Genomic DNA, 24177 nt, shown 5'->3' on the forward strand with positions numbered 1-24177 from the left:
TAGTCATTCCGGCAACTGAATGCTACTTGCAAGGGGCATCATCCTTCCTCGGGCTCTCGACATCGCGTTTTCATTTCTTTCAGTATTTACTCTTCGCTCATTCTAATACTTTAATCCAAGAGGTGCGGCTGCCTCTCTCTTCACTTTACATAATTCTCGCTTAACTAACTTGTTCCTGTTGTTGCAGACGTCTTGTGAAGACGCCCCAATTCCGTCCGCCAACACCCCGCACGGACTTTGGGTCTGTCCGCCTCTCAACCAACTAATTTTCACTCTCTCACACCACTTCAACGGCAGTCGCTCTCTGACAGCAGTTCAACTTTCACTTTCACCTTTTGTCTTCCAGGAGAACAGACATCCATTCCTTCAACCAAACCCGAAAACAAACTCCACTCTTCAGCAACAATGGCGTATCAACCTCAGTCACGATACGGAAACTGCGACAGCTACTTTGTAGAGATGGAGGATGAGGGTCTTTACGCATTGAGGCAAGAGCAGAGGGAACGTGCCCGCGCGATGGCCAGGATGCAACAGCGGGCCTTAGCGGAAGAACTCTCGAAGATGACGGCGGACGAATACCAGGAGGACATTCTGGACCACATGGAACGCATGGAGGTATATGGTCTTATTCCGGATGAGCGAGCGCACCTGGCTAATGAATCCTCTCGTCACAGGCCGAAACGATGCCCGACGTCAACTCGATCGACATCCAAACCGAGATCCAGTGGTTCATGAGGCCGTACCTCCTCGACTTCCTCGTTGAAGCCCACGCCGCATTCCAGCTCCTCCCCGAGACCTTGTTCCTGGCTGTAAACCTTTTGGACCGCTACTGCTCGCGCCGTGTAGTCTACAAGCGTCACTACCAACTTGTCGGCTGCGCCGCCCTCCTCATTGCCGCCAAATACGGCGATCGCAAGGAGCGTGTTCCCACTGTGAGAGAACTCAAGTCAATGTGCTGTTCCCTTTACGACGACGAAATGTTCACCCAGATGGAATGGCACGTCCTCCAGACTTTGAACTGGGTCATTGGTCACCCCACCGTCGACTCTTTCCTCCAGATTGCTCTGAACGAGAACCAGTACGACGCCGAGGTCGAGCACATGACTTGGTACATTTGCGAGATTGCCCTCTTCCACAAGGAGTTTGTTTCGATCCGCCCTTCGGTCCTCGCCCGGTCAGCCTTGGCTCTTGCCAGGTGTGTCCTCGGTCGTTCGCAGGCTCGCCAATCGGACTGGGCTAGCTCCTACGACTCTGTCGTTGTACTCAATCTGTCCAATCACCTCTACCAGCCCTCGCAAGTTCTTTCCAGGAAGTACGCCTCTGTACATTTGTCGTGCGTCTCCACTACCGTCGAGGAGTTCCTTCAGCGACAGGCACAAATCGCCCGTCGCAACATCACGCCCCCGACCCCCGTCCTTGAGAACGAAAAGACCGTCGACAGCGACAACTACCCCTCCACGCCCCAAAAGAACCATTATGACGCCGTCATGCAGCATGGATGCCTCACCCCACCCATCACCCCTGACAACGACTTTGGCAACGGCAAAGGAGTAGCACTGCCGAGGCTCTACCCAGTCACTCCCACATCGGCGCCCCAACAACCTCAACAGCAGAATGCGCAGCAATTCAGCTACCAGCAACAGCCGAGCACGCAGCAATTTAGCTACCAGCAACAGCAGTACTTGCAGCCGCGCTCGGCTACCGGCACTGGCATCTAGTTGCCGCGCGACAAGGTGAATGGCACTGTGGATTCAAGTCGAAAGCCGTCCATGGCTAGCAAATTTCTCGCAGATTCTCTTCTTGTATCAAACATGCTGTACGAGCGTCATAGCGTTGCTTTTTACCACCTGCATCGAGAGCGTCATTTGATTTTAGCGTCCAAATTTGAGCACATCCCCCCTTCTCTCTCTCTCTCTCTCTCTCTCTCTCTCTCTTCGCATTTCCCTTTAGTATGTAGCAAGATCGCCGACAAAGAGCCGTGCCACTGGAAGGACCATGTCCGAGCCGGGACCCAAAAATGTTCTGAGGGGCAACCCGTCAAACTCCAATCCCACTGGATTCTGACTGCCTGGTAGTCTCGGACCCGTTGGATTGCATGATTTGAACTCGAGGACTCATCATAGTCGATATTGGGATTATAAAAAGAGAAGCCGCCGAACTGAGAGTTGCCTGAATTTGCACAAGAGACGGAGCAGGTTGATGTCCTTTTTGTTCCCCGCTGTTTCCTTTGTATCAAAGAGCCAAAACTGATCGATCGCAATCCTTCCCCATCGTCGGTGGGCGTAGAGATACCCTTGTCAAGTTGACAATTTTTGTCTTTTCTACTTTTTCCTTTTTCTGTCTTTCCTACCTGCCACCTCGTGCTGCCGCAACAAACACACAGGTTGAACAGGATCTGTATTGTCGGGAAGAGGAACAACGTCAATTGCGAGCAAGGTCCTTGGGAAAAGCATGTGGCTGGTTTTTTTTTTTTTTTTTTTTTTGTTTGTTTCTGCGTTTCTCTCATTGTGAAATAGTACTAGCACTATTACCCCCTTGCTACGAGATTGTGACAGCAGCCCCATCACCATCCATGGGAATTTTTTTTTTTTTTTTTCAATCTTTTTTCATTGCCTTTTTGAACACACGAACAGTTTGACACACACTGAATGGAATGGGAGGAGGGACTTTTTCTTTTCCCCAGCGATACTCGTCATCACCCAAGGTGCTTCATCACCGAACTACCTACCTGTCCGCGCATAATGATGCCAAGCTACAATCTACCTATTTGCAGTAGAAACACCATGGGTACCTAGCTAGCTCAGATGCAAGAAAAGCACAAAAAAATCGAAAGCTGTCACACACAAAGCATCGTTCTCTCCCATTCGCATCTAATGACTAACTGAACCGGCTCCTCCATGAAGAGAATGAGGAAAAAGTATCGAGCGACGCGACGCGCTACCAGTCGACAACAAAACGACGCGTTCTAGCTTCGTCTGTTTCACGTCGCTCATCACCATGATTTTTTGGAGCATGGGTTTGGTTTTCCATCCGTTGCGTGTGGTTGGACTGGGGTCCATGACATGATGAGTGTGCAAACTTTTTAACCAATTTTTTTTGGTCAAACTTTTTTTGTCTTTCCCACTTCTTTTCCTCGTGCCTGGCTGGGCTGGTGTCAGTCAGTCAGTCAGTCAGTCAGTCAGTCAGTCCATTGCAGGAAGTGAAGAGAATGGGCTATTCTTGAAGTGGCGCACATCTACCCAACCAAATGAATGACTCTTCCAAGGCGCGTACGCGACGCGCCGACGCGTCCGTCTACCGTAATGCAGAGACCGACTGAGTGCATGCCAACTGCCTGTCTGACTCTGACGGACGGCCCTGAAGTCAGTCGAGTCGAGTCGAGTCGAGACAGAAAGCCAAGGCAGTCCCGGGCGCGCAGATGGATGGATGGCCAAGGCAAGGGTCGCTCGCTCGCTCGCTCGCTTCACCATCCATATTTACATACACGCATAACTACATTTCACCCTTGGTCGGCAGTGCGTGCCTGCATACCTGCCTGAATGTGCTCTGTCTGGGTGCTAGGACTTGGGGTTTGGTCTCGTACCGGGTTCCCGCGCCGTTGCGCACCCAGCCCACACCCGCCGCCGCCGCCGCCGCCGCCGCCGCTAACAGGTACCTACCCAACCAACGACTACCTAGACTGCCTGGGTAGCAGACACACGAGAAGGCTTCGAGCAATTTTCTAGGGGGATGCCGCCGCGTGTTTCGGGAAGCCTGTTCCACGGCCCTCCGGGTGAGGCGTCTGTCGCGTTGGCAGCGCGTTTCTAGCGGTAGGCAGCGGATGATTGAGGGTGCTTCTTGGTCGTGATACACTCTGGGCACCGTTGGGCGTGCGTGGAGCGAGCGAGCGCGTCGATTTTTGCTCTGGTCTAACTGTAAAAATCTGGGCAGGTTGCAGTGATTGCGCTGTCGAGGCTTTCCAGGGCGGTAGGCTTTGATGACGGACCGTCTGTCAACCTCATACAAGAATCATCGAGTCTTCTAGGGATGATGTCCTTTTGAGATATGTACTCGGGTAGTTGGGTCGACCTGCGTGCGACTTGTAGCTAGTAGCAGTACGTCTTTATCTTTTCGGTTCAATATTCCATGTAGGTACGGGCGGACGGACCGACGGCTTTACATGGGAGGAGGAGGAGGAGGAGTGAATGCATGGTCAAGGAAGACAGATGCACAGCTCGGTCATGCATGGACCGGGGAAAGGGGGTAGGCAGATTCAGCGAAACGATATGCTAGCGCAGGTGCACAAACTATGTCACTCTGCTTTTTCAGTTATGACCACAGTCTCGGTCTTTTGCCTCCGTCATCTTCACTGTCGCATGGTAGGTATGTATGTAGCTATACATGGCATGACCTCACCCGACCTGACGCTGGCCAGCCGGCCGCCTGCCTGCCTATCCAACTATCCTATTTCCGTGTTTGTCGCCGCAGCAGCGGCATCAGCCGCATACCTTTCCTTGTCCACCCCTGCATCACGCTGCTTTGCTCTTTTTTTTTCTTTTTTTTTTTTTTTTTTTTACCCTCGTCTGTTTGCCCTGCCATGCTTCGCCATGCCAATGCCGTGCTCTTTGCCAACCGTTTGCCACGGCCGTCTGGACTGGACAGGGAGGGAGGGAAACAGCTGCCAAACAACCTCCCGTTGCACAAGGCGCGCAGGCACGCATGCAAACCTGCATGCGCCCGCCGCGCATGTGCATGACGCCTCGTCTGTCTGCCTGACTGGCCTGCTGCTGCTGCTGCTGCTGCTGCTGCTCGACTTGGTGGATAGTCCGGCCCGCGTTGCCTCGTCCGTCTCGGTCCACATTTCTTTTTCGCCATGCATGCTTTGGTGGTACGCGCTTGCGATTGTTGCGTACATGGTTGATCGCAACGGCGCCCGGCGACGGCGCATGCGGACGAGAGCGCGCAGCAGCAGTGGAGACTGGGGTTCGCAGTCTTGGAATGGTGCGCATGGAGGGGTAATCGAGCGATGTGTGTGGGGTAGGGGAAATTTTATGGCATCAATGGCAGTTGCAGGGGGTAAGGAGCATCCGGCAGGGGTACTTGTGCTCATGAATGTCTCTCCCAGCAGATTGATATTTCGCGGAAGGGCGTCTGGCTGCCGCCATGAATCTTCAGCAGTCGGTTTCAGTGCCAGCGTACACCACGTCAACAAGGCCGACGTCACGCGTCGACGCGACGTTTTAAACTCTCGGGCCTGAATTGGCTTGGGGGTTGGTGCTCATATGAACAATGGACAGGGATATCAACGGCCGACGGAAATGGGGCTACATGGGCAAAGATGGGGAGATGGGGAAATGGCATGCCTATTTTCCACTTCCGATCCAGCAATGCCTGCCTACCCGCCTGTCCGTTTTCCCTGCCTGCTGGTGCGGGCGGGCACTGCACATTGCCGCAGAGTGTGCGCGGTCGGCCGTCCGCCCGGCGCTGCATCCTTGGAACCCGGTCTTGGGCCATGGCAGGGCAATCAAAGCCGCCTCAGTAGGGCGTACTCGGGCAGGGCGGCGCGTTATGCTTGCTATGGGTACTTAAATGGGAACGGGTACGTATCGCTGAGCGGGAGGGCGAGCGAGGCGAAGCGAGGCGCATAGGTTGTTCTCCCGGACCGTGTTTGGCAGCGGGCACGCGGGCATTTTTTCTTGTTTCAGCTTCAGCTGTTGACTGCGGCAGGCTTGTTGCCGCAGGCGGGCTGAACCGTACCGTACCGTCCATCGTGGTGGTGTGTTGATGTTGGCTTGATGGTGGTGTCATTTGCACCCACCCTGTTCAATCATCCGAGGTCGTGAAAAGGATCCCTCGCGCAGGTGTGCCGGTCCGGTTGTCAAGGTTTCTTTGGTCCGCTTATCCATCCGTTGCCTATTCATCCATTTCCACCGCAAGCCGAAACTGTCTCACTTGTAGTCATTGAGACCGTCCGTCGAGCATTGGAGGCGGGTGTTTAATGTGCTCAAAGGCCGCTTGAGGCTCAAGACATGGTTGAGGGGTTCCAATGCAGTTGACATTTTTCCAAGCTCGAATCATCTTGGCAAGACGACAACATCTCAATCTGAAGTCACAGGCAGTCTTGAAGAGCTGTATCCGAAAAGTGCGGTTCCTGGCGCGTAAATTCCCACCGGATAAGGAGCCGTAGCTCATTGCAGACAGTGTACATACACCATGGAGACAGTGTTTTCAACAACAAAATTTGCGTGCGCCTCTGAGGCAGGTAGGAAAACGTCCCCTCGACAAAATACTGGCCTACTACGTGGTAGAGGCGGGTACTCAGGGTCCGTTGATGCGAAGGAATGAAATGTGACCTTTCTTTTCCGTACGACAGCTGAGGCTATGTGTCGTGGCCTTTTGAACTGAGAATGAGGCCTGGTGCCGATATGCGGAGGGAGAAGCGTTGAACAACAGCGTCTTCTCCTTGTTACTTGACTGCGCAGATTCCTCAAAATGTGATGTTGGATGTTTGCGGAGCAACCTCCGGTCGCGCAATATGATCCGCGCTTGGAATTCTTCACGGGTCTTGTTCGCCTTCGGCTCTGGCTGGGTTGAAATCCCCCCCCTTGCGCCCTCGGTCACTTCGGCAGTGTCCGACCATAACGAGCTAGATCAGAACAGAGATCATCAGAAAATGCTCTCGTCGCAGCATGTGAAATCAGAGTGCTGACTTGGGCCCGAAAATGTGTTCAATGGTTCGACTGTGCTCTGAGCTCAAGATGTTGTGACGACCGCGTCTAGAGCAGAGGATCAGCCAGGCAAGGAAGGGCCCGGAAAAGCAGAAAAGATTCCTTCATGATTCTCAATGTTCTCTCCTGATCTGGTGGCAATGGAGAGATGCACCACGGAAGTTCCTTGCAGAATAAGAACATGACCTTGAAGTGACAACCGTTGTAGACGTTGGATTGTTCTTTCGTCACTTCCGCATTGGTTCCGGCGTGGATGAACAGCTTCATGAGATACAAATGACCCGGCTGGCAGTAACACGGATTCTCTACTGGAGAAGTGTTCTGAGATGGCAAATGTCAAGGCCGAAATTTCTGGTCCAGATTCTTGCTCACTCAGGGACACATTGTCCACCACCGAAGTGTTAGGCTGTTCTTTTCGCATACGCACCTGCTCCAAGCTGATCTCATTCAGCCTTGACCGAGAATCGGATCATTTCATCTCGCCTTTGTCCACGCTCTTCAAGGATCAAATCTCATTTCGTAGCCAAACGCACCACCACAGTATGAGGGCTCAACAAATTCAGGGAGCTGCTTGTAGAGCGGTAACCTCGCAGCAGTCACGAGAAAAGTCATGTCTCTCCATGCAAGCGTAATCCTAAAGCCAGGATCTGTCTAGACTCGGACAGGACAAGAACAGCGGGAATCTCGTGCGGCAACTGTCACCCGACTCAAAGCGGCTAGAAGCCGCTTATCTTTCTCTCAAACTCGGGACGCTCCGCGCTGAGGGGCGACCTCCTGATGGGAGCGTATACGAACGTACATGCGAGATCTGTCCCAAACTCCACGACGACTTCAGATAAGGTTGACAAGGCTGTTGCTGAACCCTGCAGCAAATTCGTAGACCACAGGCCGTAAGTGTTGCGGCTTTATGAGCCATGGACACGGCTATGATGAGTAGAACCCAAAATAGCAAGGGCCGCGAGTGCGGAGCATTGCGATATCTGATGGTCGACCCGTGCAGTCTGTCGCTTGCGCCCGTCATCCCAACCTTAATACCCAAGCAAGCTCCCGTGGCAGCGCCCAAGCTGCGGAGGGCGCAGCAGCTGTCGACACAACTCAGTCGCGCGAGAGGGAAAGCGTTGATTCGCTTGCGAGGTGCGCAAAAAGGTTGCTTAAACGTGTAAGAGCAAACGTGGCTGACGCCGTGGACCACCGATTGGGCTGTCTGTTGTGACGGTTGCATCAGTCACAAACCATATGTCATGCACGCTTGACCAGCACATTTCAACGCCCGTAGTATCTCTTTCAGGCCTCGGTGCAGGTGCAGCGTTGCGTCAGCCTTTTGCTCAACTTGAAAGCTCGACCGTTTGAGCTGCAGTCGCATGACGAGTTGGACGCGTTGCTGCAGGAGCAGGCCTTTGACGTGCGTAAAGAGCTTGGCAGGAAGCATCTGCAGTTGTGCTTTCCGTCTGCCAGGGAAGGCCCTGGTGATGTAGTTGAGTGGCAGCGCAAACCGCACCACTGGCGTAGGGATGCGGTTCAGATGGCTGTGTGAAACAAACCATAGACCACTCTTCCTGAAACCTTAACATGCGGATCAGCCAAGTACTTAGAATGCATGGTGGTCAGTCATTTCATGTGTCAAGCACCGCTCGCTCTCATCCGTCCCAGCCATCTTGCCGTGAGAGGTGTTGTTGTCGCAGAACATCCAACCAACCAAACCTCTCGTCATCACATTGATTCTCTCTCGACTGCACCACAATGTCGCTTCACAAAGACGTCTTCTCTCCGACCGCATCGCCAGCCATGAGCCCCACTGGCCCGCTCTCGCCAAGGCCGTTTCGGCTGCGACTTGACACCACTGGCAAGCCACCGCTGCGAGCCCAAAGCCCGATGGATCTCGTGGTGGAACATTTTATGTATGCGGAGCCTTTGACCACGCCAAGAAGCCGACTGGCAGCGCACATCCGCCTTGGCCTCCAAATGCTTATTTGCTCATGTCTCTTCGTTGTTGTCATTGCCCTGCTGATGTGGTGTGCGTGGGAGCTCATCATGCCGAAACGACCAATGCCGTGAGGATGACTTGGGCGGAGGTACCGTTGGGACAGTGAGGGCTCCGACAAGACTTGGGAAGTGCGCATAGCCTTTGCTGATTGGTATTGGATTGAGTCATTGATTGTGGCCACGCAGCTTGGTACGTCTACACGATTGTGAATACCACTCAACCCAGTTGGCACTAATGCATGGATTTAGTCCGGATTGAAGCCCGCTTTCGCCATCACTTTCCAATCCATCGGAAGGCTTTTCCTGGCGATGCTCAGAGTTTCCGAGTCACTCTGTCCCAAGCTCCTCCCTCTCGTGGGCATGCTGGAAGCACTTAGATGCCCCCTTGCCGAATTGGGGCATGCGAAGGGAAGAAATCACCTCCACCCTCAAAACAACCCACCCAACGCGCAACCTTTCATCAAAATTATGCGGGACGACGTCAAATGTGCTTGGCAGATCGGAAGAGGTTCAAGGGCGATTGTCGAATGACTTTGTTGTCTGACATCGCACTCGGAATAGGACGCGGTAGCTGAGAGCAAGCGTTGTGCAAGGCTGGCTAATCTCGGCGGCCATCCCATCAGAGAGACCTTCCAATCGGTCCTGCGACTTGAGCTTCCACCCTCGTAGCTGGAGAACTGGTGAATCTCACATTTGCAGCTTCCTCTCGCTCCCAGCATCCTTTCAGGCATCTGGATCAGCTTGTCTGCCCCAGGATCGCGGTCCTCTTTCCCCGCCTTTCGGTCAAATCGGTCATCCTCACAAGATGGATCTGAACGTCTGGGCGCCCTTTAGCGGCATGGATTTTGGTTGATCTTGGTAGGAGGTGCCTTCGCATGTCAGCCAGGCATTGAGCAGGCTCTCTGGAATCAGCGGCGGCGTCGGAATCGATGTTGGCGCGGGCGTTCTTTTTCACAGCGAATGGTCATTGCATTTCCCCATGAACATGTAGTCGACTTGTCTGTGCGCGCTGAGCTCCTCCAGAGCTGAACTCCGACTGTTTCGAAATTGCGAGGTGGTCGACCGTGCTGGTAGATGCCAGAAGTCGAACGGCTGCGACAGGTACGGTCGCAGCTGTTGAAAGGGTTAAACACAGAATTCTCGAAGGACGCGCAACACTTCGATTGTTATTCTGCCTGGTGGAAGCTAGCGAGAGAATCAGAGACCAGAAATTTCGTCTTGTCTTACCCAAACAGCACTGTAAATCGCACCTGGCGTTGACCACGCCACCGCCGCCAGAACGCCAGTTGCTCCATAAGAACAGCGCGGTGTTGTTCCCATCACGACTAACCAACCGAGTCCTCGTTTTCAACGCCAATTGAGAAACGCAATCAACTTTGTACACAAAGGTTCATGTCGACTTGAAACCAATTGGATCAAGTCAAAGATAGTTTCCATTTCCTCCGCGCGAGAACATCCAGCCAGTCGACCCTTTTCTGTCCCGTCCCGAGTTTGGCGCCCGAACGCAAGCGCCATAGCTCGTCCAGAACAGCCAGTGATACCTCCACATTGTGGAAGTGACGGTAATGCAGGACATCTTGTAGCCGTTGGCGAATGGCGCGGATATATTCCGGGTTGTCCGTTTCCCCACCGGCCATGAATAATGGAAAAAGAATGGTCGTTTCGGGAAGACAGCGGATTGGCATCTTTTCAACGTTTTCGATAATAGCCTTTACTGGTGCCTCAATCTTCCGATCAAGCGTCGGTGTCAGGTCCGGCAGGTGTTGTCTAAGAACACGGTAGAGATGAATGAGAGCGGCATTTCGGTACGCTTCGGCCATGGCAACAAGGTGGATATCCTGACATTCTGGTGGAGTCCATTCTTGCAGTTCCGTTTCCAAAAGGTAGGCTCGCGTTGAAAAATCAGACTTGAACACAGGGCAGGGATCGCGATCATCTCGTGGTAGCGTCTCGATGTCCATGTGGTCAGCTATTTGCTCAGCCACTTGATCCACTTCGTCCGGAGAGTGCGGGCTAGCTGAAGACTCGGGAGAAGTTGACTTGGGAGTGGGACTCGAACTGCAGGTGCCAGAGGCCGTCGAGTCCGCCATGTCGGCATTGAGGACGCTAATCTCGGAAATCAGGTATATGAGCTTGGAACCCAGTCCAAAGTAAGTGTCAACAACGTCGCCCGTGTCTCCTTGCCAGTAATATCCGGGAATCAGAGGCCGGGAGTTCAGAGCCACGGCCGCCAGAACATCATGGTAAGCAAAGTTGCGCTTCAGCCAGCGGCCCTCAAAGGTATTGAAAGCCGCGCCTAGATCCTGGGCGTTGATTTGGTCCTGGCCGAATGGAGAGGTTGAGCTGGAACGCATTATTTGGGAAGCACCAAGGAGATGCTGGTACCACTTCGATGTGTCGCCGATGACTGATTCCATGGAGCATAGGACCAGACAGCAGGAAAGGTCCAACTCGGTATCACGGTTGGGTGAGGCCAATGAGGTCGATAGTGAGTTGAGCGCGGTGCATCGACTCTGCAATGCGAGAATCTCGTACGATTTGTCCCGCATTGACAGATGCGATGAAGAATGAGCGATGATGGCGTTGAGCAACAGCTGTGACTCGGTGGCCATGGGAAAGAAGACTGTCTTTCGTTAGCGAGGTACAACGCTGGCAGCTTGTGTCGCTTTCTACCAGACGCAAAGCAGTTGTTTTCAAGAGTACTGGTAAGAAGGGTAGACAAGGTCTGAAGGTAATAGCGCAACAAGACTCTTCGGTTCGTTGCCGGAGTGCTGTCGCCAGCTGTGCCAGGCCATGCTGCCACAGGGTCTAGCGAAAGAATTGGAGCAGCCCAATTGCCTGCAGGTAGAGTCAAGATAGTAGATGAAGAAGTTGGCAAAATAGTCTTGTCGCTGTGTTTGATCAAGCTACTCGAAGCACAAGGCACAGCGGAGCTGCCTGTCTGGCGAGGCTCCTCGCGGACGCACTCAAAGTTGAGACGTCGGCAATGGTCACATACGGGATAACCGCCATCGCACTTTTTCTTGCTGCGCAATGAGTCAGCCAAATTTGGAAGACCATGACGCAGAGAGCAAAAGAAGCACGCACCGACGACGACAAGTGACGCATCCAGTGCGCTCTCTGGTGGTGCCCGTTCTCTTCCTTACGCGCCTCTTCTCCGTGGACGGATCGGCATCTGGGACGGCGGTCATGTTCTTCCTTTTACATACTGGACGCGGCCAGCAAGCCGCGGAGTCCCGCGTGAATCAACAACGCTCGGTAGGTACACAGCGTTTCGCCGGGGGGGGCGCTGGCAGGATCTAGGGTGCCAACGAAAGAACAAAAGCACGCGGTCAAGGAATGATCTGCTCGTTTGCAAAGGAAAATCTTGGTGGGCGTCAAGGGCGGAGAGCTGATGTTGCGTGCGGTCGCCAGCCCCGTCAAAGCCATTTTGCCCTGGCGAATGTCGTGACTAAGCGTGATAAGCCAGCTCTTCCTTGGCCTGTGATTCGCCCGTTCTCCTTCTCCGCACCTCAACCTCCGTTTTGACCCTCACGGCACGAGTCTAAAGATGGGGGACTACATGGAGCGGCTATTTAGCGTCTGGCTTTCTTGTGCTTGTGCAAAAGCCCAACTGTTGGTCCTTGTCTTGGGTTCTCTTTGGCATCTTTCGGGGATTTCTTCAAAATGATATTCCGGTCTCCTCGTGCGTTCCGCTTACGCTCGTTGTACCGCCTTGGAAATTGGCCAAGATACTCATCTACTCTGGCAATTGATGACTATGTCGCAAACAGTCACGTCCTTCACAGGGCTCTCAATCACCGACCTGTGGAAATCGTATCTGGCTCTGGCATCTCCTTCACCCTTTCCGACGGCAGGACCATGATTGATGCTTCAAGTGGCCCTGCAGTGTCTTGTCTGGGTCACCACAGGCCCGAGGTAGCCCAAGCTGTCGCGAACCAGATCAATAATATTGGATACGTGTACAGCGTTGGGTACACCTCAAAACCAGCAGAGGAGCTTGCGAACATGCTGCTGCGCGATAGACCCGGCGGTTTGTCCAAGGCCATGTTTTTCGGCTCCGGGAGTGAAGCGACTGATGGTGCTGTGAAGCTGGTGACTCAGTACTGGAAAGAAAAGGGTCAGCCACAGCGAAAGAATGTCATTGGAAGAATGCAGAGTTATCACGGAAACACCATTGGCGCTCTTTGCGTCTCCGGACACCAGTCGCGGCGAGAAATGTACTCGGACTGGATGAGCACCAATGTCTCTTTTGTTGACCCATGCTATTCTTACCGGGCGAAGCCAGCGGGCTGGACCGATGAAGGATACCTCAATCATCTCGTGGCCCAGCTTGACGCTGAATTCCAGAAGCTGGGACCAGACACTGTTTCTGCCTTCATTGCCGAAACCATACCTGGAACTACATTGGGATGCGTCCCTGCGGTGCCCGGTTATTTCAAAGCTGTGAGGGAGCTTTGTGACAAGTACGGTGCTCTCCTAATTCTTGACGAAATAATATGCGGCATGGGCAAAACTGGTACCATGCATGCGTGGGAACAAGAGGAGGGCTTCCGAGGACCAGATTTGCAAACAATCGGCAAGACGTTGGGAGGTGGTTTTGTCCCCCTGTCTGCCGTCTTGGTCCATGAAAAAGTCTTTGATGCATTGGCCAGAGGTAGCAAGTCGCTTTCCCACGGTCATACTTTCCAGGTAAGAAGGCAGGGGCCAGCTTCGAAGTTGGGTTTGATGGCGACCGGAACTGATTCTCTTCCCCAGGCTCATCCAACGGCTTGCGCCGCGGCCATTGAAGTCCAGAATATCATCAAGCGAGAGAATCTGGTCGAAAATTGTCGACAGATGGGAGCCATTCTCGGGAAGCTCATGCAGACCGAGATTCTTCCCCTTCCGTTGGTGGGTGATGTGCGTGGACGCGGCTTGTATTGGGCGGCCGAGTTCATTCTGGACAAGAAGACGAAGAAGCCATTTCCGATCAAAGACAACTTCACAGGAAAGGTCCTCAGCGCGTCTCTGGACAGAGGTCTGAACCTCTTGGGAAATCTTGGCAAATGTGGTCCAATCGACGTGGAACATGTGATGATTGCGCCGCCGTACGTCGTCACTGAGGAGGAATTGGTGAAGCTGGTTCAACTGCTCAAGGAAGCCATCGTGAAAGCCAGCGAGCCGTATCTGTGAGGTGGGCGGGTGTGATTGACATGTACATAATGGGATGCTGAGGTTGAGGAACGAGGCATTGTAAATCGTAGCACACCGTTGGTGGCTCGCTCATGTGGCGGTGCAACAAAGTGGCTTGCCCGTTTTGTCCCGCGCCGTAAAACACAACCGGCTCAGGTCCCATCGTCAGTCGCGAAGTCATCCCACGACGCAATGAGACCTCGCAAGACATGATACTCCGACCACCCCTGCTGCGGGCACCGCCTTTGCAGGATACAGGTTCCGTCTGCCTTCGCTGCCTGCGCAAGATATCTCGTTCCGGTCCGCCGCCAGGACGCCGCCTGCTGTCGACTACCACTCCTGCAAAGGACGCCGCCGTCTCCACTCGATCCACCCGAGCCGCATTCAAGAAGGAATACTTTTGGGCCAATGGCATTTTAGAAGAAGCAATCTCTGGCGCTAGAAGAGGCGTATGGAGCAATGCTGCCGCCGCCCAAGCACGAGGCAATCAAGGCCCTGCGCCTTTGACGCTACACCAGCAACCAAAGATTGCCCAAGCTTTGGAGAGCACGGCGACAGTAGGCAATGACATCGCAAATGAGCTGCCCCACCGACGAAGGCAACGTCTCAGAGAAGAGGCCAAGAAACAAACGGCTTCAGAGACAGACATCCGCCCTGACGCATCTGCCCGACTGTCAAACACTGCTCAAGCTTTACCAACCGAGTCGCTGCGCCGGCGCTTCTTCACCTATCTCGCCTTGTCTAAACCTCGATTGTCGTTCCTCATCGTCCTGACCACGGCTGCTTCATACGCGATATATCCGGTGCCAACACTCCTGGCCCCATCCGTCACCGACACGCCGTCCCTGTCAACTCTCACGCTACTGTTCCTGTCGACCGGTACCGCTCTTGCTTCAGCTTCGGCCAATGCCTTGAACATGCTCTTCGAGCCTGCGCACGATGCTAAGATGAGCCGCACTCGTAACCGACCCATTGTTCGAGGTCTGATCAACAAGCGGGGCGCACTCTTGTTCGCCATCGCAACTGGGTGCATTGGCGTCGTGGCCCTCTACTACGGCGTCAATCCCACCACTGCTTTCCTTGGTGCGCTCAACATTTTCATATATGCTGGATGCTACACGCCCATGAAGCGAGTATCGGTTATCAATACCTGGGTCGGCGCCATCGTTGGCGGCATTCCACCCCTCATGGGCTGGACAGCCGCGGCGGGGCAGTGTGCAACCGGTGGAGGAACATGGCAAGACCTGCTTTTTGGCGCCAAAAGCATCGGGGGCTGGTTAATGGGCGCACTCCTATTCGCCTGGCAATTTCCGCATTTCAATGCCCTCAGCTGGACCATCAGAGAGGAATACAAGAATGCTGGATACCGCATGCTCGCGTGGACCAACTCGCGCATGAATGGACGAGTCGCGCTCAGATACTCGTTTCTAATGTTCCCAATATGCTTCGGCCTTGCATACACCGGCGTCACCGACTGGGGATTTGCTGTCACCAGCTCCTTCATCAACGGCTGGATGACATATCAGGCAACACGCTTCTGGTGGTATGAGGGTCAGAAAGGGACAGCAAGATGTCTTTTCTGGGCGAGCGTGTGGCACCTGCCCATCGTTTTGGTTCTGGCCATGGCGCACAAGAAGGGCTTGTGGGAACGGGTTTGGAGAAGTGTGACAGGCAGGTCAGCCTTGGAAGAAGACGAAGAAGCTTACTGGGAAGACGAAGAAGTTGAGGAAGGCCCGTCCAAGGCGCTACATAAGCCTATTGGACAAGGCTCAATGTCCGCCGGCTCAAAGTGAGGCGGGCGCGTTGTCGTCAGCGCATCGTCAATGAGCAAAGACCATTGGATTCGCTGTGTTTTTTGTACATACGGTGTCATCTTGGGTGCCAGGGTCTTGGATGCCAGGATCTATCTCTCCAGCAAAATGGGCCGTGTCTCTACATCAGTGCTTACGCCTGGCTCCAACGGTCTTGGCTAGTACCTGCACAACAACCCAACTACGCAAGCCCCCTGAGACAACGCAGTACCTCACAGTTTGATCGGCGACGTCTGGCGACAGACTGTGTCGATTCTGCACGTGGACTTTGTTCCGACTTTTGGATGCGGCCCGGGAGAAGGAAGAGCGCGATTCTGCAAGGAGAAAGGTCCGGACGTCGGTGATCACGCGCGTATAGAACCGACCCGCGCCGAATCGTCTGCGCGACGACGTAAGCATGCTTCGTAGCCTGGAGCGCCTCAAAGATGCGCCTAGTCGTGCCCAATACTTCACGTCGAGATATGGTACTTTGGTGATGGCCTTCTTCGTTTTTCGGTCCGAGAGAGCCGTTCGCAGTGTTTTGTTACTTGTCCAAAGGGTCTGACAAAGAAGACTGCACAAAAGACGCCGAGCTTACGTCGTGTCAGCTTGCATGCAACCAACGAGGAGGCTCTCTCGATGTATTGACTGGCTTTACCCGGATTTCCCTCCACCTATTTGCAGGGCACCGAATCTCACGATGTTGCCAAGCATAAGGCTTTCAGCCACGACGCATTCCATCTCACTTGACCTTTGACCGCCAGCCCGCTCTTTCCGGAGACCGAACACGCACGTCCGGCAAACCGAGTCCAGATCAGAGTAATCAATACCCTGATCGACGCGCACTGGCTTCCTACGACCTCCGGGCGTGGAGCTGCGACGATGTCGGTTACAGTAATTTTTCCTCCGATCTTTGCCCGCACGGTGACTATGAATACGTAGCTGTTTCCCCTTCGAGTCCTGCGCACCTGCGCGTTTGGCAGGACCGAGGGAGACTCTCTGCTGGAGCTCAAGTATGACCTTGTATCAAGTGCCACAGGTTAGTGGTGTTGCAGTTGGACCTCCTGACCGGCCCAGCCGCTCTTCCCTTCAACGGTTTAAAGGCTTAGCCAGGCTGCTAACTGCTTCAGGCAGGGACTTTGACGTGACGCTGGGGTCTCTGGTGATCTGGCTCATCCGCATTAATACCTTATTTGCGGCTTGCAGGGCAACCGGCGACGTGCGCCGGGGACACCTGGGCGAAAGCGACGAAAACAAAGCCGGTAAGGCCTGACCAACAATTCTTGCTAGTCTTCATGCTCGAGTCCATTTCTTTGTTTAAGGCCCTTTGCCAGCTCTTCCACCCCGAGATAATGACATTGAGGTCGTTTGCGTCTCGCCTTTCCCCCGCTCCCATCATCACTCCCCACACCATGAACGCGCACGTCTCTCTTTGCTGCGCGAGATTTTTCTAAACAAGTAGTCCAGAATGACCATCTTAAGGCTCCACCAGCGCACGCCCAGCATTGCCACCGACATCATTGCGTAAACACGCATCGATTCGAGCGTACAACTTGGGACAGTCTGCCAAATACTGCCGTCCTCCCTTCGGCCCATATCCTGTACATACACACCTCCTGCTCTTCCAAAACCACCGCTGCTCCAACGATGAGCACCACCACCGTCACCTCGGCTGCAATTGTGGGAATAGTCCTGGTGGCCGCCGTCATTGGTGGAGTCCTCGGCCTGCATTTCTGGCGGAAACGTGTCGAACGCTTGCAAGCGGTCAGTATACTCGATTCAGACGCAAAGGCGTGGAGTAGTGTGGGAGGGAGACTACGCGCCGCAAAAAGCTCATCACAACTGACGTCACTTGCAGAAAACTCTCCCAGCGCCTGAACCACAGCCAATCGGCCCGCCGCTACCAACACCGCTGGCCCCAGAAGCAGCGGCCATATCTCCACAGCAGCAATATCATCAGCGGAATGCTTCGTCGCCGCCCCCACCCCCAGAGATGGCTGGCATGCCCAGAATACCCGTCCCCACGCCCATGTACATACAAGCCGCGCGCCGCAGCCGCTCCATCCACCTCGTCTCGCCCGATGGCGCCACAGCCTCGCCCGTGTCTCCCGTCTGGCCCGCCAGCACCACCTCTTTCCCGCAATTCTACCCCTCGGCGGGCACGGCGCCGCCCAGCTCGGTGCCCCTGCCCGACAGCACGAGAACGTCGCTGTATCTGTCAGAGAAGGATGTCGAGGCAGGCATTGCATCGTCGAGTGAGGAGGTGGACAATAAGAGAAGTAGTAGCGGGAGTGGAGGCGTGCGCGGCTTCATTCGCCGCATGGCTTCGGTCAAGAATGGCGGGTCGCGCGTGGATGAGGAGGAGGTGGCGGCGGGTAAGAAGGCGAAGGATTTGGTATAGGGGGATTGAGAGTTGCTATTTTGTAAGGTGGAAATGGAACGAAGTAATGTCATTATGACGCGAACTGCTTCTCATACTCAAGACAGCGCCTCGACATTTGCAAGGTGATGTTCAAGGAGAAGATGAATAGTAGGACTGCTTGCATCGTCATTTTTGGAGATCTTGCTTGTCGTTTCCTCCCTACCCCTGACGATTTTTTTGCTTAATTCTCGATCTCGAAGCCGCCTGAGTTGGTCTCCCCGTGCATTCCGAAGCGCCTACATTCTCAATGTACTGTACACCAACATCTGACCTGGAATACACCAATTCTCCTCGCAAGTCTTGCGCATACCGCACCATCAGATCCAACAGCAACTTATCTACCGTATGGAACATGACTGCGGTCTTTACTACCCCTCGACAAGCAGTCGTTCTGTCGTGGCCCGATTTCTTATCTTGTCTTTGCATCTCACCAATTCGAACATGCTATCTTGCTTTCATACGTGGAGGGTCATCTGTTGCTTCGACCAGGATTGCAATGGTGTTACAGGACCAAGCAGGGGAAGATGTTGCAATTCCCAAAGTAACGATTTGTTGGGCATTCTGTTGATGAGTTGCAGAAATAGGGGGGCCTCTTCACTACTACAACAAATTGCAGAGTTTGTGGAAAATATTTCGTCGAGTCGTTCATCAAACTGATTGGAAAGCCTGGATTTCTCCAGCAACGCTCATGAGACATGCCGATGAGGTACCCGCTTGCCCGTCTTCGACCGCCCAAAACGCCGTCCAAGCCTTCAATAGAGACTATTAACTCCGAACCCTAGTAGGAAAAAGAAAAAACCAAGGACTATCATCATTTCCGTCCTCTGGCAATCAATCTGGCTTTCAGATCATTGACCGCCTCGCTCCAATTCGTGTCCCCGCCCACTTGTATCTCCTCACCAACAAAAGAGCTCAGAAACTCTCCCATCTTGCCTTCCTTGTATTGCTCGCCATACACGACCTTGGCGTTCGTCGCTATATTTGTCTTGAGCTCGTCGCCTTCGGCTGTGACGCTCACCTCGAACATGCACTTGACCTTTGTCTGAAGCGTCGGCAACAACATATGCGCCGTTGTCGCCATGCGTTCGTCTGACATAATAGACTCTTCCGTGATGTGGCAAAGGTTGAGCTTGCGCACGTTTTCTGCCACGGCGAGCGCGACGTCCCAGCCATTGCGGACATGCGTCAGCATTTGGGTAATGGAAGTCGTGGTCTGCGGAAGACAATGCAAGTTTGCTCTCAAGAGTTGCAGGAAGAAACGCTTGGTAGTCGTTAGAGGAGACGGATTGATGGACTTGTTCTCGCCAATATAAGACAAGCTGATGGTAGAGTTAGGCGTGTCGGCCGGCGCGTGTGGCGCAAAAGACCCAGGGTAAAAGAAAAGCTGTAGGTCGTTGCGGTAGGCCATGGTCAAAGTGGCGGGCTCAACACTGGCCGATGTGATTGACCATCCAGTCTGGGCCTCGAGGGCCGAGACACGCGATTTGAGCGCGTCAACTTCTCCAACGGACCAACCGCGGCATTCTTCCCTGATGCGCTCAGCGGTCTTGATCTCCTCGGTGAACTCAATCTTGCGCGTCTTGACTAGTTCAATCGAGGACTCCTTCTCGGCGAGCTCCTTCTGCAAAGCTTCCACCAAGCGTTTTTTCTCGTCGATCGATTCTTCAGTGGCAATGAGGCGAGCACGGGCAGACTCGAGCTCTTCGCGGTCAGGACCGTTCAGCTCTTCAACTCGACGCTTCAAGTTTTTGCGTTCTGACTCCATATGGCCGTACTTTTGCTGAAGCTCCGGTAGAACCGAATCAAGAATCTCTTCTCGCTCCTTCAGAGCCTTGTCGTCCGCGTCAAATCTCTGGAGCGTCTTTGACAGACCTTCGCTTAACTCGCGAAGTAAATTGCTCCTCCATCCGTACCAAAGCTCTTTCGTCTTAAGGCGTGCGTTTGTCTTCATATTTTTGAATTGACTCTCCATAACGTAGCGCTGGTCCGGAGGCGCTGACAAGTATTCGCGGAAGAGTGCTGGCGTTTCTTTGCTAGTGTTTTCCTCGATCTGGCGCACAACATTTTTGCCTCCGGAAATGTAGTTTTTGAGAGCATGGCAGGCGTGATGGTACATCGCGTATTCCGGTTCAATGGATGCGGCAGCTACAACGTTTGTCTCCAGATCGCTCTGTCCCTCCATTTCGGCAACGCTCGAAGCGATGCTTTTGCCCATGCCGTTTACAGCCCCTGGAAAGCCCGTATGCCGCCGTTTGGTGGTCGTAAGGTCCATGAAGCGAATGTTTGTCAACTCCAAGAATTCTCGCAAAGAGATACGCTCTGCTGATTCATCCTCAACATCCATCTTGGCGTCGTCCTCAATTACTTCTTCCTCGGGGCTTGTTGAGTTGAATTGGACTTGTTTAAGGGGGCTCGAGCGTGTCTGCGGCGTTGAAGTCTTTTCCAACGAGGTCATTTTGGGTGTGGCCTCCTTCGCCGCACTTATCTTTGGCGACAAATGCTGCTTAGGAGGAGGTGGAGCACGTTTGACAGGAGATGGGAAAATCTGCTTGCGAGGTGTGGACAAGAGCTTAATGGACTCTGAAAGAGCCATCGGCTTCTTCAGCGAATTCTCCTTGACTTGCTGCGGAGTCTCCCTTTGGATCTGAGTAGGCGTAATCGTCGGCGACTGCTCTTTTGGAGGAGTTTTGACAGAGGCTTGATCTTTGCCTTGATCAGCAGAGGGGTTTGCGCTTTCTTCACTCCTTTGCATGTTCGAGGGAAGCGATTGGTCGCTGATGGGGTCTTGGTTGGCCGAGGTAGGAGCAATGCTCTTGCGCGGCGACCTTCGAGTAGACTTTCTCGGGGATGGTTGATTTTTGATGTGGAGTTTGGTAACAGGGACCTCCTCCACATTGGCCATGACAGAGTTGCTGACTTTCATGGGAGATGGACTTGGAATTTCCGGATGATTGTTGGTAAATCTTGCGGCGCTTCCTCTCTTGCTCGGTGGGGTCGCAACAGCAGTCTGCTTTGACTCGGGCGTAGCCAGCACTACTTCTTCCTCTGGGAGCTTGATCTCTGGATATTTGATGCCACCTAAGATGTTGGTGAACTCCATGGACAGGTCTTCATTTCCATCTTTACTTATGACGGTGTCGTCCAATGGTGTTTCCTTCTCAGGGGTATTCAATATCTTCCCCTGTGCCACAGTCATGTCCATAGCGTCTTCAGCGAAAGACCTTTCTGGGCTTTCATGTCGAGATGGTTGTTCTGCAGAAGGGTTTGACTGAATGCCTCCGACAGCAACGGTGAAATCCATAGTTTGGTCTTCCAGGGAGCTGTCCTCGGTAATCGATTTTCGCCGCCGAATACTCATCCTTCGAGACCCTTGCCTTTTAGCGGGGCTTTCCTGGTCATCGGTCGACAAGTCCAGAGTTCTGCGTCTCTTTTTCCCTGCGCGTGGACTGGATTCCGTCTTGGGACTGGGTTGCTTGATACCGCCGATTGCAGTAGTGAATTCCATCGTAGCGTCATTGGATCCCGGACTGTCTTCTACGCGCGATTGAAGGATACCCCCAACTGAGCGCGTCATTTCCATCGTCGCATCATCCTCGTCCTGTGACTCTGGACCTCCCAAGGCAGAAGCGAATGGATTCGCTTGTTCGTCTCCAGAATACTCGACCTTCTTTTGCACCCACGGCTTGAACGCCGCAGTTATCTCGTCCCCTGCCATTTCCATAGACGCGTCTTCTTCTGCTTCTTCTTCGAACTCAAGATTCCGCGTCCCGGCATGCGCGGCGGCTTCTCGCAAAGCGGCGTCCAATCGAGCGCTTGATCCCGTCGAGTCGTTGGATGCAACAGAGGCTGTAGTGGGTTCATTTTCACCGGCAACGTCCAGACTCATCATTGTGCTGCCATCGTCGTCGTCTGAGGCGACATCGACTTCATCACTACCCGCAATAGAACTTCCGCTATACGGGCTAGAAGACATTTCGGCGTTGGGATCGTTAAAATTCATCGGCGGAATGCCAGAGCTCCGCCGATGCTTCTTCTCGTGCAAGTCGCGTTGTTTTTCGGGCGAGGGAACTGGGAGATCTTCCTCCACCTGCTCCGGCGGTGTCGAAGGAGGATCGGTGGCATCAGCGGCGGCGCGTTCGGGTGACGAAGATGGATGGGTGGCATTTGATTCGCGGCGTGTAGAGTTCGATGATGCTGACGAAGAAGTGGCATCGCGCATGTATTCCACGACATCCCAGGTGTGCAATGTTGCCTCGGGGGCGAAGGATACGCGTCGCTTTGCTAGACATGCAATCAGCAGGCCGACTTGGTAATCACAATAGCCGCTTCCGTACCCAAAGACTTTCGACGCTCTTCTCTCCTCTTGACTTCGTCTTCGCGCGATAGGATAGATTTTACAGGTACAGCCGGCATTGCAGACTACAGATCATCAGCAGGCTGCACAGGGAGAAGAAAGCATCACGGACTTGCGGACCTTTCTGCGGTTGCCGCTGTTTTCCTTGAGGGGCACTTCGAGTCCTCCAGGCCCAATGCTTTTGCTGCGCGTCTTGCGCCCAGACTTCTTGGGCGACAGCGCGGACTTGTCGGCGGTTGCGCCGACAGACAGGCCCTCGGCGATGTTTTCCTTGTCGAGATCAGCGGACATGATGGGAGTTGGTTGGATTGTGTCGTCCGGCGAAGGGACTTGAGAGGAGCTCGTCTGGTCGGCGCCGCGGGGACGAGGTCGGGGTGTTGTTGTTTACTCTGTTGTTCTGCTTCCGAATCGGGAGGCGGCGGTGCACGGACCTTCGCTTAGCGAGTCGGGCAGGCACCACACGAAAAATCCACCTCCACCAAAGCGACGCAACTTGACATCGACGACACCGCTCAGCCGCCCGATTCCCATCAACTCGAAAAAACCCGCCCAAGCAACCATGGCGACCGAGCTTACCGTCCAGAGCGAGCGCGCTTTCCAGAAGCAGCCTCACATCAACATCAACTCCAAGGCCCAGGGCAAGCGCGTTGGAAAGGGTGGCAGGAGATGGTACAAGGACGTTGGTCTGGGCTTCAGGACGCCCAAGACCGCCATTGAGGGCTCCTACATCGGTACGTGGGACTTTTCGCGAGGAACAGCGTGGAGGACATGTCTGGGAAGAGTTGGAAAATAGCGGGATATTTGTGTGATTGGGTCCACTCGGCGACAATCGACGCATGGCCAGGTCTCCAAGCTTCAGGACCGCAAGCTGACGGTTTTTCCTTTTGCAGACAAGAAGTGCCCCTTCACTGGTCTCGTTTCCATTCGCGGCCGTATCCTCACCGGCACCGTCGTTTCCACCAAGATGCACCGCACCCTTGTCATCCGCCGCGAGTACCTCCACTACATCCCCAAGTACAACCGTTACGAGAAGAGGCACAAGAACCTGGCTGCTCATGTCTCCCCCGCTTTCCGTGTCGAGGAGGGTGACCAGGTCACTGTTGGCCAGTGCAGGCCTCTGAGCAAGACTGTACGTGTCAAATCCGAAAGTTTTCCAACCGCGGATAACCATGGCTTGGCTGGATCGGAGGCAAATGTACTGACTGGAAATTCAGGTCCGCTTCAACGTCCTCCGCGTGCTTCCCCGCACTGGCAAGGCCGTCAAGAAGTTCAGCAAGTTCTAAGCGGGTTTACGGGTTGCATTTCTTCATGGGACAAAAAGCATATGCTACGGGAACCGGGCTTGTAGCGTACGCTGGGTAGATCAAAACTGCGCGACGCCATGGTGTCACTTTTCGAGCTCAATCGCGTATTGGGAATGGAATACCTCGGGACGCTGATGCAGGATCTGGTGCGATGAGAAAGTCCACCTTAGATATCGACCTGAATCAAGCCTCTTACGATCTTCGAACACGTTTGATCTGAAGCGCCATGGTCTGCACACGTCTACCTTGCCTCTATGTGTGTGGCGTGTGACAAAAATGCCTGCGCATTGCGTACCTTGCACACTGGTTCCACTATCGTATTTGAGCGAAGAGCATGGTGGAGGAGCACAAACTTAAATGGCCAGTCTTAGAGCAACGAGGCCATGAAATAAAACGGCACCCCCGTGAACCTCGGGCCCGTGCACATCTTTCACCTTTGGCA

The 24177-nt window shown here is 53.9% G+C and overlaps 9 protein-coding genes across 9 annotated transcripts; 4 read left to right on the forward strand and 5 right to left on the reverse strand.

The window, feature by feature from the left end:
* Positions 1-129: 129 nt before the first annotated feature.
* IWZ02DRAFT_236063 (G1/S-specific cyclin CLN2) lies at positions 130-1790 on the forward strand. The gene is made up of 2 exons (XM_066763009.1): positions 130-615; positions 675-1790. Exons 1-2 carry the CDS (start codon positions 406-408, stop codon positions 1716-1718), a joined length of 1254 nt encoding a protein of 417 aa, XP_066623959.1. The 5' UTR covers positions 130-405; the 3' UTR covers positions 1719-1790.
* Positions 1790-2862, reverse strand: IWZ02DRAFT_236091 (uncharacterized protein). Its single transcript, XM_066763010.1, has one exon. It carries the CDS (start codon positions 2504-2506, stop codon positions 1862-1864), a length of 645 nt encoding a protein of 214 aa, XP_066623960.1. The 5' UTR covers positions 2507-2862; the 3' UTR covers positions 1790-1861.
* A 4419-nt stretch (positions 2863-7281) lies between these two features.
* On the reverse strand, positions 7282-8192 carry IWZ02DRAFT_236112 (uncharacterized protein). Its single transcript, XM_066763011.1, has one exon. The coding sequence runs from the start codon at positions 7927-7929 to the stop codon at positions 7435-7437; it is 495 nt and encodes a 164-aa protein (XP_066623961.1). The 5' UTR covers positions 7930-8192; the 3' UTR covers positions 7282-7434.
* Positions 8193-10027: 1835 nt separating this feature from the next.
* On the reverse strand, positions 10028-12100 carry IWZ02DRAFT_236123 (fungal-specific transcription factor domain-containing protein). Its single transcript, XM_066763012.1, has 3 exons — positions 11778-12100; positions 11364-11716; positions 10028-11313 (listed from the first exon to the last, which is right to left on the reverse strand). Exons 1-3 carry the CDS (start codon positions 11879-11881, stop codon positions 10106-10108), a joined length of 1665 nt encoding a protein of 554 aa, XP_066623962.1. The 5' UTR covers positions 11882-12100; the 3' UTR covers positions 10028-10105.
* On the forward strand, positions 12063-14013 carry IWZ02DRAFT_449113 (pyridoxal phosphate-dependent transferase). The gene is made up of 2 exons (XM_066767375.1): positions 12063-13382; positions 13449-14013. The coding sequence occupies exons 1-2, from the start codon at positions 12357-12359 to the stop codon at positions 13863-13865; spliced, it is 1443 nt and encodes a 480-aa protein (XP_066623963.1). The 5' UTR covers positions 12063-12356; the 3' UTR covers positions 13866-14013.
* Positions 14014-14074: 61 nt separating this feature from the next.
* IWZ02DRAFT_469077 (protoheme IX farnesyltransferase mitochondrial precursor) lies at positions 14075-16020 on the forward strand (the record flags this gene model as incomplete). The annotated part of the gene is made up of 3 exons (XM_066768684.1): positions 14075-14314; positions 14393-15600; positions 15975-16020. 3 exons carry the CDS (start codon positions 14075-14077, stop codon positions 16018-16020), a joined length of 1494 nt encoding a protein of 497 aa, XP_066623964.1.
* A 1030-nt stretch (positions 16021-17050) lies between these two features.
* On the reverse strand, positions 17051-18114 carry IWZ02DRAFT_236236 (uncharacterized protein). The gene has a single exon (XM_066763013.1). It carries the CDS (start codon positions 17902-17904, stop codon positions 17173-17175), a length of 732 nt encoding a protein of 243 aa, XP_066623965.1. The 5' UTR covers positions 17905-18114; the 3' UTR covers positions 17051-17172.
* Positions 18115-18694: 580 nt separating this feature from the next.
* Positions 18695-22797, reverse strand: IWZ02DRAFT_481184 (uncharacterized protein). Its single transcript, XM_066769120.1, has 3 exons — positions 22552-22797; positions 22412-22496; positions 18695-22358 (listed from the first exon to the last, which is right to left on the reverse strand). Exons 1-3 carry the CDS (start codon positions 22720-22722, stop codon positions 18889-18891), a joined length of 3726 nt encoding a protein of 1241 aa, XP_066623966.1. The 5' UTR covers positions 22723-22797; the 3' UTR covers positions 18695-18888.
* A 124-nt stretch (positions 22798-22921) lies between these two features.
* IWZ02DRAFT_449124 (40S ribosomal protein uS17) lies at positions 22922-24169 on the forward strand. Its single transcript, XM_066767376.1, has 3 exons — positions 22922-23162; positions 23322-23560; positions 23646-24169. The coding sequence occupies exons 1-3, from the start codon at positions 22991-22993 to the stop codon at positions 23712-23714; spliced, it is 480 nt and encodes a 159-aa protein (XP_066623967.1). The 5' UTR covers positions 22922-22990; the 3' UTR covers positions 23715-24169.
* The last annotated feature ends 8 nt before the right edge of the window (positions 24170-24177 follow it).

This window comes from Phyllosticta citriasiana (assembly GCF_038021145.1).
Source record: "Phyllosticta citriasiana strain CBS 120426 chromosome Unknown IWZ02scaffold_5, whole genome shotgun sequence".
Classification (NCBI taxonomy): Eukaryota; Fungi; Ascomycota; class Dothideomycetes; order Botryosphaeriales; family Phyllostictaceae; genus Phyllosticta; species Phyllosticta citriasiana.

What these genes read in the sequence shown, in the direction of transcription:
- IWZ02DRAFT_236063 (XM_066763009.1), top strand. Translation starts at nt 406, where the DNA reads ATGGCGTATCAACCTCAGTCACGATACGGAAACTGCGACAGCTACTTT. An exon ending in ACCACATGGAACGCATGGAG is followed by an intron (nt 616 to 674) that starts GTATATGGTCTT and finishes CTCTCGTCACAG; the next exon opens with GCCGAAACGATGCCCGACGT.
- IWZ02DRAFT_236091 (XM_066763010.1), bottom strand. Translation starts at nt 2,506, where the DNA reads ATGAGAGAAACGCAGAAACAAACAAAAAAAAAAAAAAAAAAAAAACCA.
- IWZ02DRAFT_236112 (XM_066763011.1), bottom strand. Translation starts at nt 7,929, where the DNA reads ATGCAACCGTCACAACAGACAGCCCAATCGGTGGTCCACGGCGTCAGC.
- IWZ02DRAFT_236123 (XM_066763012.1), bottom strand. Translation starts at nt 11,881, where the DNA reads ATGACCGCCGTCCCAGATGCCGATCCGTCCACGGAGAAGAGGCGCGTA. An exon ending in TGCGTCACTTGTCGTCGTCG is followed by an intron (nt 11,717 to 11,777) that starts GTGCGTGCTTCT and finishes CTCATTGCGCAG; the next exon opens with CAAGAAAAAGTGCGATGGCG. An exon ending in AAACAACTGCTTTGCGTCTG is followed by an intron (nt 11,314 to 11,363) that starts GTAGAAAGCGAC and finishes AACGAAAGACAG; the next exon opens with TCTTCTTTCCCATGGCCACC.
- IWZ02DRAFT_449113 (XM_066767375.1), top strand. Translation starts at nt 12,357, where the DNA reads ATGATATTCCGGTCTCCTCGTGCGTTCCGCTTACGCTCGTTGTACCGC. An exon ending in CCCACGGTCATACTTTCCAG is followed by an intron (nt 13,383 to 13,448) that starts GTAAGAAGGCAG and finishes TCTCTTCCCCAG; the next exon opens with GCTCATCCAACGGCTTGCGC.
- IWZ02DRAFT_236236 (XM_066763013.1), bottom strand. Translation starts at nt 17,904, where the DNA reads ATGCAATGCCTGCCTCGACATCCTTCTCTGACAGATACAGCGACGTTC.
- IWZ02DRAFT_481184 (XM_066769120.1), bottom strand. Translation starts at nt 22,722, where the DNA reads ATGTCCGCTGATCTCGACAAGGAAAACATCGCCGAGGGCCTGTCTGTC. An exon ending in ACAGCGGCAACCGCAGAAAG is followed by an intron (nt 22,497 to 22,551) that starts GTCCGCAAGTCC and finishes GATGATCTGTAG; the next exon opens with TCTGCAATGCCGGCTGTACC. An exon ending in AGAGCGTCGAAAGTCTTTGG is followed by an intron (nt 22,359 to 22,411) that starts GTACGGAAGCGG and finishes TTGCATGTCTAG; the next exon opens with CAAAGCGACGCGTATCCTTC.
- IWZ02DRAFT_449124 (XM_066767376.1), top strand. Translation starts at nt 22,991, where the DNA reads ATGGCGACCGAGCTTACCGTCCAGAGCGAGCGCGCTTTCCAGAAGCAG. An exon ending in CATTGAGGGCTCCTACATCG is followed by an intron (nt 23,163 to 23,321) that starts GTACGTGGGACT and finishes TTCCTTTTGCAG; the next exon opens with ACAAGAAGTGCCCCTTCACT. An exon ending in GCAGGCCTCTGAGCAAGACT is followed by an intron (nt 23,561 to 23,645) that starts GTACGTGTCAAA and finishes CTGGAAATTCAG; the next exon opens with GTCCGCTTCAACGTCCTCCG.